We start from the raw sequence: 13,134 nt of genomic DNA, 5'->3' as shown, positions 1-13,134 counted from the left end.
ACCATCCATATTGTGGCCCAGGCCAACAGGAACGCTTATCAGCTGGCCACCCCCGATCGCTACCACCCCGCACGATAATGCAACCCAGGACTTGTTAGTGTTTTCCCTAAATTAGCGCCGCACAAATCCATGACTACAATAGGGTGCGAAGATTATCTATCCCGTTGGTGTGATTTGATCTCCTGCTGTTTCCCTTTCAGGATAGCGCACTGACTGCTGCTTGCCTTATCGTCCTTCAATTCTGTCTATAGATATCTCTACTAGCACGCTTTTCGAATACTGTACCGACCTCACTCAAGGATCGGTTTATCTAGAACAATGTTAGGACTCTGGTGTGCTGCTATCGTCATTTTTCTTGTTTTTCTCTATCAGCGATTGTCGGATCCCGTTTCCAAACTCCCTGGTCCTTGGTATACCAAGTTGACAAGTCTGGTTATCAAGTACCATGAGTTTTCGGCTAGTCGTCGTGTATTTATCCATCAACTGCACAAACAGTATGGCACTATTGTGCGGATAGCGCCCAACGAGGTCTCCTTTGCATCTTTGGATGCTATTCGAGAGATTTACGCATCAGGCGGCAGTGGCTATGATAAGACGGAATTATATGACCTCTTTCGCCAGTTTGGGATCAAGTAGGTCGCGCATAATTGGATTCCTCTGGATATTAATCAATTCCAGGACAATGTTTTCTACACTCGACAAGCAGACGGTAGGTTACTCATAGTAGAATTAGGCCTCATCGGCTGACCTTTCAAAGCACAGTGAGCGAAAGCGACAATTAGCCGATCGATATGCCATGTCGAACATACTGCGAGAACATCATGTGTCGGCAATCCGAGAGAGCGCTAAAGCGTTCGTATCCAAGTGTGCTTCTATCGCGAAAAGTGTGGATGTCTATGTATGTAAGAAATCCAGATCAGACTAGGCCATGCTAACCTGCATAGATATATCTACACTGCTATGCACTTGACTGCGTAACACACTTCATGTTTAGTCCTAGCGGATTGAAATCTCTGACCGATGAGAATGACTTTGAGCTGATGGAGGAAATGACGTACCATAACAGCTTACAGAGTATGTTGCTTTCTGTGCGATAAAGGACCTACTAACGGATATAAGAAAACCTACTTCCTTACTACCTGCCACATCTAGCTCCATACTTCCCTTCTTGGCTGCTACCCCGTCGGGCCCCTAAATCCAACGCATACGTCCATAAAGTCACGGCCCAGACAAGTCCAGACGAGTACAGTCTCCTTGCTCGTCTCTTGCGAAAGGATTCGTCCATAACCAAGTCACAAGCAGCAGCAGAATGCAAAGATCATATGGCGGCAGGAATCGACACAACAGGCGATGGCTTGTGCTTTTTGATGTGGGAGTTGTCGCAACCGCACAACTTCCGATTTCAAGACCGTCTTTATGAGGAACTTCGCTCAGCACCAGAAGGTACGCACATTGATCGATTACCGTACCTCGATGCTGTAATCAAGGAAGCCTTGCGCTGTGCGCCGCCAATCCCCATGTCATTCCCTCGTTATGTGCCAAGCGGTGGTAGAACAATTGACGGGACCTTCATCCCCGAGGGAATCATCGTCAGCTGCCAGCCGTACACCGTGCATCGCCTCGATGAAAAGGTATTCCCGGATCCAGATACTTTCAATCCGGATCGCTGGATGGAGGAAGATGGCATCAACGAGCGCAACCGATTGTTTTTTGCTTTTAGCACCGGAGGGAGAGGGTGCACTGGAAGAAAGTAAGTTGCATTGTTATCTTCGTGACTTTGGGTCTAACTTTTGGAAGCCTGGCGACTGTTGAGATGAAGATCCTTCTCCAAGAAGTTTATGCTCGGTTTCAGACGACGGTAGCTCCGGACATGACTAGCTCCATGGAGATCGACGACCAAATCATCTCGTCTCGACCGAAGGGGCAGAAGTGCAAACTTATATTTACTCCTCGTGAAATATGAGATAGATTTTCTGAAGGCCAAGGTGATGAAGTCCATGAATATTGGCATTAACACTGCATCGAGATTGCCCCAACGCAGGCACGGACAGCCGTGCGGGGTGGAGATATCCGGTCCGCTTCTGATGCGGGGTAAGCAGATCACGGGCGACCGCTAGGAGATGAAGTCAGAAGTAGCTGTCTATCAATTAATTTATCGGCTGTTTGCACCGGCATTTACTTCAAAAACGCTGTAAACTTTTGTGTTCATTGTATCGTTGGTATTTGGTACCAAATACAGAGCTGAGAGAACCGAGGTTTGGCTTCGAAAAAGCAGACGTCTGCATCTTCTATAAGTACCAGCTACATTATCGATAACAATCCAGCATGATGGCTGTCAATCTGAATCACTTTATATTGTATCCATTTATAACTCAATAACAGCCTCGTCAATACCATGCACATGTCTTCCCTTTCAAACTGGGCCACAGTAGCCCTCCAGGCCCTTCTTCTGTTTTCTCCCAACATTCCTGTAGCTACCTCCTCACCATCTGCCCCAGAACTATCATTCCTATACACGGCCTACGTCGAATGCGAATCAAGTCTCATGAGCTCTCCTGGCCCTCACGGTGTGCGACGTACAATTCCAATTGTGGGTGGGAACTTCACTGGTCCTAATCTATCCGGTAGCCTACATCCCGTACCCAATACCTTCATATTAGTTACTAACATCCTTTAACAGGCAAGATTCTTGACGTCGGGGCCGACTGGGGCCTAGTCGATCCTCAAACCGGCATCTTCAGCGCAGACACCCGATACAACTTCCGGACAGATGATGGAGAGAATATCTTCCTTCAGACGTCTGGGCCGAAGTCGCCCAGTGGACAGCTACATCTTCGACTGGTGTTTGAGACGGGCAGTCGGAAGTATTACTGGTTGAATAATGTTGTTGGTATGTTGGGGTCTGCAGTCTGCGGAGAGGGAGGTTATTTTGATGGGTGGGGTACGCTAACATGATGAGTAGCGATCGGTATTCTTACCAGTGTGGCCGAGACGGCTAATACTAGTCTGCTTAGGATTGATGCTTGGAATGTGAGTTAATTGGAATGATTCTTGGTTGTTTGTGGGATGCTGACGAAGGGTTAAATGCAGATGGCCACGGATTGGAATTCGACGAGTTTTCTGAATCCCACTACGACAACTGCATCTGGCTGAAAAAGTCAGGATATATCGGTCGATACTTAGTATACTTATCACGGGGTTTTTATAATAGTATTTGTTGAGCCTGCTGGGGAGATAAGGTCAACCGAAAAAGGCTTGCTGCTGCCATGCTCGAATTTGGCTGTATACCTATAAGGAGGGAAATACACGGAGCTGCTATAACCTCAACCCCTTTTTTTTTCACATCAGATACCGGTTATGTGCAATAAGCTGCTTTACCTACACGTAATACTGGAATCCTCTCAGCCGCGGAGCTGATATGGCAGTGTCGCCGAATTCGGCGCTGGTCGGCCGACGCCGTGCGGGGTAAGCCAGCGATAGCGTCGAATTACTCAGTCAAGCCGACGCACTCAACCAAGGTCCTCATATGTGTCATTCTCTTCCCTCGTTAACTGCACCCTCTTGCCCCTAAAGCTTTAACTTTTTACTGTTCAACACTCAATTCATACAATGGCTGCTGAAAACCCTCCCTCGCAGAGCCGTCTCTCGACGCGGATTTCTATCCGCTGGGTCCCCGAGCCCGCCTTCGAAAATACCGACACAATTGTCATGTCGGTTGCAGGCTGGTACGTCGACCTGCGCGTTGACAAGGCCTCCGGGAATATCGACTGGGCTATTGCAGGCCAGAGAGTTGTCGATGATGCGGATTCAAGTATGATCACTTCCAGCCGATTCTTTCGTTGAGAGGTTAACGGCTATAGGTCGGGTGTCGTTCACCCATGAACTCGACTCTAGGAACTCGTTTGATGCGGTTGATTGCGGTACATTCTCCACTCTTCCTAATGGCGATGATCTTGAGAAAGGCGAAATGCCTCGTGCCGACCTACCTGGCTCCCCGATCGCAGAGTATGAGGAGGTTTGGCGTGAGTTGAAATTCCAGGAGGGTCCGGAGGGCCCCAATACGGGTGTTTCGTGGGTCCTTGAGTCGAGACAGAAACCTCTGGACGAAGGGGAGGAGGCTGAAGTGGAGAGGACTTTCCTTGGGAGAGTTTGGGGTACGTATCTGGCTCTGCACCAGGTTCAGATACATACTCGTCCCAGATGTTCATCTACGACGGTCGTTAAATCGGGACAAGAAGTCAGTGCTAGGAGGGAAGAATGGGACTCTGCTTCCGGTTGGCAGCTCAAGTACTCCATCGGTCCCGCCGGAGCTCAGCTACCGTCAACGACCCAAATTCTTGGGGATAGCTCGTGGCGAACTGGCCAGACAGTTATACTTGCAGGAAAAGAATACATTGTGAGAGGATTCGAAAGAATAGTCTAAGGTGCGTCACGTTCGTCTATATACTCATTACTCTATATTATATACAAGTGATGGTTGCTTACAGCTCGTTGCTCAGGACGTAGCGGTAGCGGGCCTTGCCAGCGTCCATGTCCACAACGGCCTTGTTGGCGTCCTTCATGGAGCGCTCCTCGATCCAGGGCTGGACCTTCTTCTCGGCAGCCAGGGCAAGCATCTCACGGATCTCGTTGGGGCCTCCGATGAGGGAACCTCCCAGCTTAACACGCTTGCCGATCAGAGCGAAGGCGGGGATCTCAAGGGCACCGTCCTCGGGAGCACCGACCTGGACGAAGTAACCGTCAAGGTCGAGCAGATTGGCGTAGTCCACCATGGGCATCTGCAACGGGTTAGATTCACAGGAATAATACAAATACGGCTAAGATGCATACCTTGGAGGAAGAGACGGTAGAGACAATGAGGTCAAGGGAGCGGGCGTTGTTCTTGGCCCAGTCGGCATCGTCATCGGTGGCGATGTATGCATCAGCGCCGAGCTTCAGAGCATCCTCCCTCTTGTTGTTCTTGCGAGAGATGGCAACGACCTTGTCGGCACCAAGGGCCTTGGCGAACATGATACCGAAGTGACCGAGACCACCAACACCGATGATACCGACACGCTTGCCGGGAGCGCAGCCGTAGTGTCTCAGGGGAGAGTACACGGTGATACCACCGCAGAGCATGGGCGCAGCCTGGGCGGAGGGGATGGCGTCGGGGATCTTAACAACGAAACGAGAGGGAGAGCGGTGGTACAGGGAGTAACCGCCGTAGGACTTGCCGCCGTTCTGGTAGACGCCGTTGTAGGTGCCAACCATGGAGTGGCGGCAGTACTGCTCAAGACCAGAGGCGCACTCCTCGCAGTCACCGTTGCGGCCGCGGCAAGAGTCGCTCTGAGCACCGACACCAACACGGTCTCCAACCTTGATATCACCCTCGGCCTGGGAGCCAACGCGAACAGCGACACCGACGATTTCGTGACCGACACAGCAGGGGTACATGGTGGGGCCCTACATCTTGTTAGCTTGCAGTTCGAAAAAAAAAATGGAGTGAACCAGCATGCATACCCAACCGCTTCTGAGAGTGTGCAAGTCGGATCCGCAGATACCGCAGTGGGTGACCTTGATGTCAACATCGGACTCCTCCCAGGGCTTGGGCTCGAACCCCTGCCAGACCATGTTGCCGACGGAGTTCTTGTCAAGGCCCATCCAGCCCTCGAACTTGTAATCGGAAGCAGCCATTTTGATTGAGTGTTTGAGTATGGAGGTTATGATTATCCACAGAGTATGATTGTCGATTCCCCAGGGGTACTCTTGGCCTTTTATATACGGATCACTTGCAACCAGGACAACGGGACAACGGGACAAGATTAGAAATCGAGCAGACTCTGGTCCACTTTTGATTCATGCGTGACGAGGGTGGAGACATGTTCCGTCCGAAGCCCATTCGATGACATACGATGGTACGACAGTGATCTTGGGTCGACCCTGAATGGGTTACGACATCGAATTTACACGCCCCTTAATGGCCGGTAAGCGTACCTGGAAGCTTACCAGCGATCATGCAGCTGGCGCAGTTCGCCGCAATCGAAGATTTTTCAGTGTGAAGCTTCCTGCCACGGGGCAACGGCATGGAATTTGGTTGAGGAGTTTCATTGGTTTCAGTTAGTAAGGGACCCATCGCATGGTGATGAATTCCAATGTTCGGGATGGGGTTCCATGGACCTGGCGCGCTAACGGCAGTCTGCTTACGGCCCACTCGTGTGCAGCGGAGTTAAGCATAAGATGCTGACAGGTCTTCCTTCACAACACTACAACGATGAATCGTCCATTTATCGAAAAGATCTTGATATACTTCTTCTGTTTGTGATCACATTTCCAACATATGCCAGATTCTTGCATTTCCGACCGTGAAAATGGCATCAATGGCTTTCTAGTCACGCCGGTGACAAGACGATATCTCCGGCGCTTACACCCGTCCGGCGTTAACAAAACGTTGGGCTAGTGCCGATCTTTCTCCGGCCACGGAAGGTGAGCCAGCCGCGGCATCTTGAGAGATCCCGGACTTCCAATTCCACGATTCGAAACTTCTAGAGCCTGAGCCTGAGCCTGAGCCACCCGAGCGGTCAGCCCATGGGATAGCTGTCAGCGGGCCGCCACATGCTCTTCCGCTGTGTATTTGTGGTATGGCTGAAAAGCTTGTTGTGCCTCTTCATTAAAAATTAGCCACTGAAAAACTTATTTTGGACTAAGTCGGACTGGAATGCCCTGTGACATCATTCTCGTCCGATAAGTCCTGGGCCGGAGATATCCGTCGCACTCCAGATGGAGTCAGTCAAGCTGACGGCTGAGATCGTTAGCTACGAGCCGAGTCCGGGGGTAGCGTGTTTATTATTGATTTATGACAGACTTGATGTTTGTTGCCACTTGCCAGTAGGTTCTAGACAGTCCCTGATGCTAAGCTGTGGGTGGTTGGTTTGGAGGATATCAACTTGATAGTAATAATAAGTAGGTCCGCACAGACGTCCATCAAACATTATTGCCCAATGAGAACCATCATCGAACCATTAGTATTCTCACCCCCATTCAATGAACAGTTAAACTCAACACACGATAAACAACAGATAGTCACCATCATCGTCAGCTAGTGCCAGCTTACTAATTCACAACCACCACCGCCTCCCTCACCAAAAAATAATGCGTCGTCGGCTCGGTCCCTCCAAACTGCTCATACTCCACCGTAATCTCATCCACGACCCTGAACCCATGATTCAAATATACCTTCAACCCTGCCGGCTCAGACATCACATACGTCTTGATGCCGTACTGATCCGCCACCCGTAGTCCACTCTGCACAAGCATACTTCCTACCCCTTGTCTCCAGTAGTCGGGGTGAGTGGTGAGGTATTCCAAAGCTGTACACACACACCCAACCAAATTAGCAATTTATCCATCTTTCCCGCCCAATATATATAAAATATGGAGATGTGAAATCATGATCAACAACAAGTATGATAAATGATGAGATAGAGATAGAAGAAATCATACTTAATACTTCCTCACCCCCAACCACATCCCTCAACACCCTCTCCTCGACCTCCTCTAACGGAGTCCCTCGAAACTCTAATAACCCGTCGCTTTTCATTCCCTTGACTCTGCCCTTCTTGTCGCTTCCGAGATCATACATCTTTTTGAATTGTTCTTTCTCTTGAGATGAAGGCTCGGGTACTTGTGCGGACAACCATACGTCGTCTCTGTTGGAGAGAGAAGGAGGGAGAGTCCATCGCGCGTAGCCGATTACTCTCTCTTTACTACCTTCGTCAGTATGCTCCGCGTTCTCGTTAGCAGTTTCAGGGGTAGTGCTGGTAAGGACAACTTCATGCCTCCGGACATCCCGCGCTGTACTCAGCGTATGAGGGAGACGGGACTCGGTCGAGGAGATGATGGATGCTGGAGTGGTGGATGGCATGAAGAGGAAGGCCCAGTGTGGGTCTGTGAGGCGAGAGAGGATCATGGTTTCTGCTAAGGTGGGGGAGTGGGAGGGGTGCGCGGGGTGGAGGGTGTATTTTTGTGGCATTTTGGGCGGGTTTGTGTTGGTGGTGGTGGTGGTGGTGGTGGTGGTGATGGTTTGGTAGGCTGTGTTGTTGGGTGGTGATGGTGGTACAGAGTGGTTTGTATAGGCAAGGGTTTGGGATTGAAGACAGGTGGTCTTTGGGATACGATGATGATGCTTATCGGGTGGTGATATTGCAGGATTGTCGGTGTGGTTTAGTTGTCATGGTAGTGTTTATTATAAGGATTATCTATCAAATGGGGCTGGTGGGTATAGAGATGCTTACACACTGATGTAAATCGTTGTAGTTACTAATTTGGTTCCAGTGATAAAAGATGGTTCGTCTGCAAGATATTATGATATAGATCAGTTGCACTCCGTACTACTTGTGGTTCTGGTTCATTGTCTATGCATCAACTGTATGCGTGAAGGGGTAGAGGAGATCTAACTTTACTACCATTTGTAATCTGGTTAGTGCTTATTTCTATGGCTACCAATGGTGTTGTCGATATTGTCCAATGTGGAGTGATTCTGATGACGCTAAGCTGGAGATAAGAGCCGATGAGCCATTGCCTGAAGCGTACACGTGATCTGTTAGAGACTTGTAACAATACTAAGATTAGAATGCCTGACAGCCATACCAGGTATCGTATCTTTTCAACGGCAGCTTGCCAACTTCTGAGTCGTAAGATTATATTATGAATTATTTGTTACTGTATAAAGAATAACAATAAACGCATCCTGAAAGCATCACTCCTGCCGCATCTTCTTCCCCCGGGGACCGGCAACCGTTCCCATTAAGACTACAACTCGTTAGTCAAGAACACTGACAAAGGAAAAAAGGGGACTCACTATCCCAATGCTTGAACGAGCTAGAGTAATTCCCTCGGAAGTACCGATGGTGATCGTCATGCCAGTCCGATCCTCCCCACAGCGGAAAGATCCGTCTAAGGCTCCAAGGAAAATCGTATCCAGAGTGCGCGTCGATGGCCTGGAACTGACGCAGAGCCACCCAACCCAGTACAGTCATCAAATGCACCTCGCCGGTAAAGTAGCCAAGAACCAAAGGGGGTCCAATCGTGCCCAGACCAAGAAGCATGGTCTCCCATGGGCTGGCGTACTCGGCTGTCAGACCAAACGGCGCGGCATATTGATGGTGTACCCGGTGAATGGCACGATAGAGAGGGCCCCAGTGAAAGGCGCGGTGCAGCCAGTAGTGATAAGTATCTTCGACGAAGAAGAAGATTGTGATTTGGATTGCGAGGGTTTTAAGATCGGGAAATGGAAGGGCGTATTTGAGGCCAAAGAGCTCCATCATCGGGTGAAATAGGACGATCATAGGCATTTCCACAATGAAGTGAATAGCAAGGATATACTTCACACAGCTCCATTGTTCCTTTGCTGATGGGGGTGCCTTCTTGTCCTGAATCTTGAAACGGTGAAATAGTGTAGGCAGAGCGTCGGCGATTATCCACGGGATGCAGCGGGCGAAATAGAGGATTTCGTGAGCAAGGAAGGTGATGATGCCTATCCGAGTTAGTAGGTGACAGAGAAAATACATCGGGGTCGTACCAGTTGCGATAATGTCATTGTCCCAGTAAGCATAGTGTGTCCACCACGCCTTCTCCAGAAAAGATAGTTTCGGATTTTGACTCGCCAGGGCATAGAGCTCGGGATATGATGCCGCCGCTGGTGGCGAAAAGGTCGAGTTCATATTGAACTCCATGTTAGTGTACAAGCTTGAGTACATACCCTCATCCGCACTTGACAATAAGAATAAGCGCTTCTGGAAATCCAGTATATGTACTCTGAGTACGGTTGGTGACTTCCAGCCCTGGTGGGTACTATCCGGATGGTCTGATCCGCCACACCACTCGGATGCCGGGCTCGATCGACTGACCAGACCCCGGGCTAATTAATCATCCAACAATTCAATTTCCGCCCCGCTGACTGGCTCCCCAGATTTGGATAAGCCCTCGCTAATCCTCTGAGACAAATCTCATACCATACGAGCCGGGATCGGGATTAGTAGGCTGCCGTGTTGGGTAGCCGCTAGTGGTGCCTTTGACCTCAACGCCACGCAGCATCAGGCACAGACCTCAGGGGTGAGTCGAACGACGCCGGATACCTGGATCCCCGGGCGATGGTCCAGTAAGCTAGAAGGCACCTTCCGTACGAGATGGGCAACAGAAAATTCCGGTATGCACCTTAGGCTTTGATCCATAAAGATAGTTCCGGGTGAGCTCTTTCTTAATCTCTCAAAATACCTCATATTGCCACTGTCGTAAATGAAGTTGGTGACTAGCGAAATCGTCACCCTCTGGAGTCACGGATGAAGGCTCTTCGTAAGGCCAAAAACAGCGACCGCTCTATACCTGCCAGCCTTTCTGGTGCCTAGCAGTCACATGCATAGAAATCAGCACCAGCTAACAGCAGGATCATGTCTCATTCAAAATCCTATTAGCTTGGACACAGTCCATACACGACGACTTCCCACATCGCAGCCTGTTGTCGCGCCAGACCCCAGTGCCCAAGGCGTCTTAATAGGTCAATACAATGACACAGCATGCTGGAATGCATGGGCTTTGGTCCCCACATTCCGGGACCATTGAGCTCCGCAAGTACCCTTTCACAATCAATACCCCCGTGCTTAAGTTCTGGAAAGTTGAGAGGCTGCTGTGCGACATCTGTGCGATCGGATATGGCCTTGAACTGAAGATAGCAATACATTACCAATATAGCTCGATGTAGAGACCGAGGCGCGTGGATTGGTGGCTCATTCGCTATAGGCAGACTCTCCAGGGAGCGGAATGTCAGGACTGCATGGACAACACACCGGCAGCCATCTCGCGAGTTTGCCCAGGCTCGGGCGTAACACACGTGCCTCTGTGACTCTTCATGACCTTCACGCCCAACTGCAAGTTCCAAGCGATCAAAATCCACCAGGGAGGAGAGAAATGTGACGTGCCACAGCGCTCTCAGGCAGAAGTTATCAGGGCCAGCGGAAGAGCTTCTCTGGGTAATATTATTGCAGTAGAACTTCTCGAGCACACTTTGCTGTGAAGGTAATGCGGAGTAATCATCAGACATACGGGCATCACATACAGATCCTGCAATCTCCTCCAGGGCAAAATATTCACTAAAGCTGTTTTGTTTGGCCATCGAGTCCGAATGCACATGGGAACTTAGTAGTCGGGTAAAACTACGACTCCAGTCTGCTGCTGTTGGCGCGGTCCAGATTTCATCGTCAGAGATAGAGGGCCTCAGCGACGGGCGTCTCATGTAGGGTTCTGAAAGAAACAAATCCGCAAACTCGCTATCCAGTATGGCCAATCCTGCTACGAGGCTAGACACGTCAGTCGGGACTCGGTGAATGCTTAGGTAGTCTAACCGGCGTTGCTCCTCTTTGGCAACCCAAAAAGTCCACGCTCCCTCTGGGTCGCGTTCGATCTCCTCTCTCTCTATCTCGCATGTCGACTGGTGACTGCGAAGCACCCGAATTCTCCGGACCCACTGGCTAAATTAGTTTTTCGAAAGTCTACCACAGGGCAAGCATACCGTAATTATGGTACCATGAAAAACCTGGATCAGCAGGAGATGTCTAGGTGTCTTCCTTATGTCAGACGATAAGACCAATTGGTTGATGTTGACATACTTACTCCGCTCAAATAACCAAACACCTGACCTATCAGAGCCGCCTGAGACATGGACCGGACTTCAGGCTCTCCTTTTCCAATGTAGGTTTCCCACTGGGAGCATTAATACTAAGCACTTTTCTCTCACTAAGGAATAACCTAACTTACGGATGCTAGTATAGCTTTGTTGAGTGTTTCAAAAATCTCGGTGCCACGAGAAATACCATGTCTGGAGCCTAGAAACAGACTACCGATTGAGCAAATTGAAAGTAACAGCAAAGCGTTTGCAGTTGAAGGTCGGAATGTTGGCGCATGGACTACGGGGAATATAGGATGAAATCTAGCAAAGTACATCTGTATGCACATATTCTGGAACTGTCAGCTACGTAGAGAAATATTTCACTAAGCACATACTAGGAAGTCCGTTGAGGGCAAGGGGTCTGTTGGAACGCGATATTGTAGACGCTCAGTCAAACTTTGTCGGTATGGCTCATCAACGGTTGCCCTTGATCCCGGATCTGGCAATCCATGATCTGTACCTGGTGCCTCGGGATGTGTGAACCAGTGACGGGAAACAATGTCTTCGAACTCTTCCGTGCCACTTGATAGAGTTTCTCCTGTCTGTGGAATCTGGTCGCTTATTGGACCCATGGTTGCCGAGTTCTGCAACAACGCTGGTATGTTGGTTGATGCAATAATGGCAGCATTCAATGCATTTATATCAAAATCATCAGTAGCGAGCCAAGTGGGGATCTGTGTCATATTCTCAGGTGTCCAATCATAGGCCTGGTACTGTAAGTTCTCATTCAATGCATTGTCCGGTGGATTTAGGAAACTTGGACAGCCACTGGGAGAGCTGGCTGCCGGCCCCGGCTGCCGAGAAACCCGTTCGTATGCCTTGTCAACTGTCGAGCTATTTCTGTTGGCTTCTAGCAATGTAAGGCACTCGCCTTTTCCAGCACTTGAAGAAAAAGGAAACGTAGACACATTTCCGGGTTCTGGATGGCCAGCCGATGACAAAGGCGGCGTTTGTAGTGGATCCAAAGCAATGCTGTCATCCAATCTGGGCGCAGCACAGAGGGTATTATCAACTTGGGAATCCCGGGCAAACGTTGGCTGCTCTGGAAGTCTGGGCTGCTGGGGACTAGCCTCTCCGTGATTACGTGCATGTCGCAGAAGGGAGTCACTGCATGGTCAGTCTAAGAGCCATTACCCAATACTGATGATAGCATACTGGCGACTGAAAGATTTACCACAAACAGAACAAAGAAACGGTCTCTCCTTTGTGTGGGTTCTGATATGGCGCGAGAGATGATCCTCCTTGGTGAAGGACTGAGAGCACCAAGGACAGCTCCGTTGCTTTCTGTTGCGAGGTCGACTTGGGGGCATGTTGGCAGCCAATTGTGAATCCAACTTCACTCGTTATCGGTCGATTGTCCCACATCTGGCATGAGAAGCATGGCTGGAGTGTCTGGGGGTGGGGAGGGACCATTATCACCCGCTGCTAGTGATGTT

General features: G+C 49.8%; 6 protein-coding genes across 6 annotated transcripts; 2 read left to right on the top strand and 4 right to left on the bottom strand.

The window, feature by feature from the left end:
- Positions 1 to 247: 247 nt before the first annotated feature.
- On the top strand, positions 248 to 3,169 carry BO83DRAFT_409514 (cytochrome P450). The gene is made up of 10 exons (XM_025534142.1): positions 248 to 632; positions 679 to 709; positions 758 to 898; positions 945 to 1,074; positions 1,120 to 1,750; positions 1,798 to 1,908; positions 2,383 to 2,624; positions 2,681 to 2,890; positions 2,963 to 3,030; positions 3,091 to 3,169. The coding sequence occupies exons 1-10, from the start codon at positions 319 to 321 to the stop codon at positions 3,151 to 3,153; spliced, it is 1,941 nt and encodes a 646-aa protein (XP_025386513.1). The 5' UTR covers positions 248 to 318; the 3' UTR covers positions 3,154 to 3,169.
- Positions 3,170 to 3,609: 440 nt separating this feature from the next.
- BO83DRAFT_428755 (uncharacterized protein) lies at positions 3,610 to 4,423 on the top strand (the record flags this gene model as incomplete). The annotated part of the gene is made up of 2 exons (XM_025535420.1): positions 3,610 to 3,811; positions 3,861 to 4,423. The coding sequence occupies 2 exons, from the start codon at positions 3,610 to 3,612 to the stop codon at positions 4,421 to 4,423; spliced, it is 765 nt and encodes a 254-aa protein (XP_025386512.1).
- Positions 4,424 to 4,427: 4 nt separating this feature from the next.
- On the bottom strand, positions 4,428 to 6,093 carry BO83DRAFT_379910 (NAD(P)-dependent alcohol dehydrogenase). Its single transcript, XM_025531612.1, has 3 exons — positions 5,500 to 6,093; positions 4,831 to 5,442; positions 4,428 to 4,778 (listed from the first exon to the last, which is right to left on the bottom strand). The coding sequence occupies exons 1-3, from the start codon at positions 5,671 to 5,673 to the stop codon at positions 4,482 to 4,484; spliced, it is 1,083 nt and encodes a 360-aa protein (XP_025386511.1). The 5' UTR covers positions 5,674 to 6,093; the 3' UTR covers positions 4,428 to 4,481.
- A 996-nt stretch (positions 6,094 to 7,089) lies between these two features.
- Positions 7,090 to 8,008, bottom strand: BO83DRAFT_400332 (GNAT family N-acetyltransferase; the record flags this gene model as incomplete). The annotated part of the gene is made up of 2 exons (XM_025533390.1): positions 7,090 to 7,346; positions 7,495 to 8,008. 2 exons carry the CDS (start codon positions 8,006 to 8,008, stop codon positions 7,090 to 7,092), a joined length of 771 nt encoding a protein of 256 aa, XP_025386510.1.
- A 630-nt stretch (positions 8,009 to 8,638) lies between these two features.
- BO83DRAFT_379906 (sterol desaturase family protein) lies at positions 8,639 to 9,736 on the bottom strand. Its single transcript, XM_025531611.1, has 3 exons — positions 9,557 to 9,736; positions 8,837 to 9,511; positions 8,639 to 8,787 (listed from the first exon to the last, which is right to left on the bottom strand). The coding sequence occupies exons 1-3, from the start codon at positions 9,708 to 9,710 to the stop codon at positions 8,735 to 8,737; spliced, it is 882 nt and encodes a 293-aa protein (XP_025386509.1). The 5' UTR covers positions 9,711 to 9,736; the 3' UTR covers positions 8,639 to 8,734.
- A 491-nt stretch (positions 9,737 to 10,227) lies between these two features.
- BO83DRAFT_418584 (uncharacterized protein) lies at positions 10,228 to 13,123 on the bottom strand. The gene is made up of 7 exons (XM_025534824.1): positions 12,854 to 13,123; positions 12,034 to 12,805; positions 11,788 to 11,988; positions 11,644 to 11,733; positions 11,543 to 11,593; positions 11,376 to 11,497; positions 10,228 to 11,330 (listed from the first exon to the last, which is right to left on the bottom strand). Exons 1-7 carry the CDS (start codon positions 13,006 to 13,008, stop codon positions 10,445 to 10,447), a joined length of 2,277 nt encoding a protein of 758 aa, XP_025386508.1. The 5' UTR covers positions 13,009 to 13,123; the 3' UTR covers positions 10,228 to 10,444.
- Between the last annotated feature and the right edge of the window lie 11 nt (positions 13,124 to 13,134).

Source organism: Aspergillus eucalypticola (assembly GCF_003184535.1).
Source record: "Aspergillus eucalypticola CBS 122712 chromosome Unknown BO83scaffold_18, whole genome shotgun sequence".
NCBI classification, from domain to species: domain Eukaryota; kingdom Fungi; phylum Ascomycota; class Eurotiomycetes; order Eurotiales; family Aspergillaceae; genus Aspergillus; species Aspergillus eucalypticola.
This window is presented reverse-complemented; position numbering and strand designations above follow the sequence as displayed.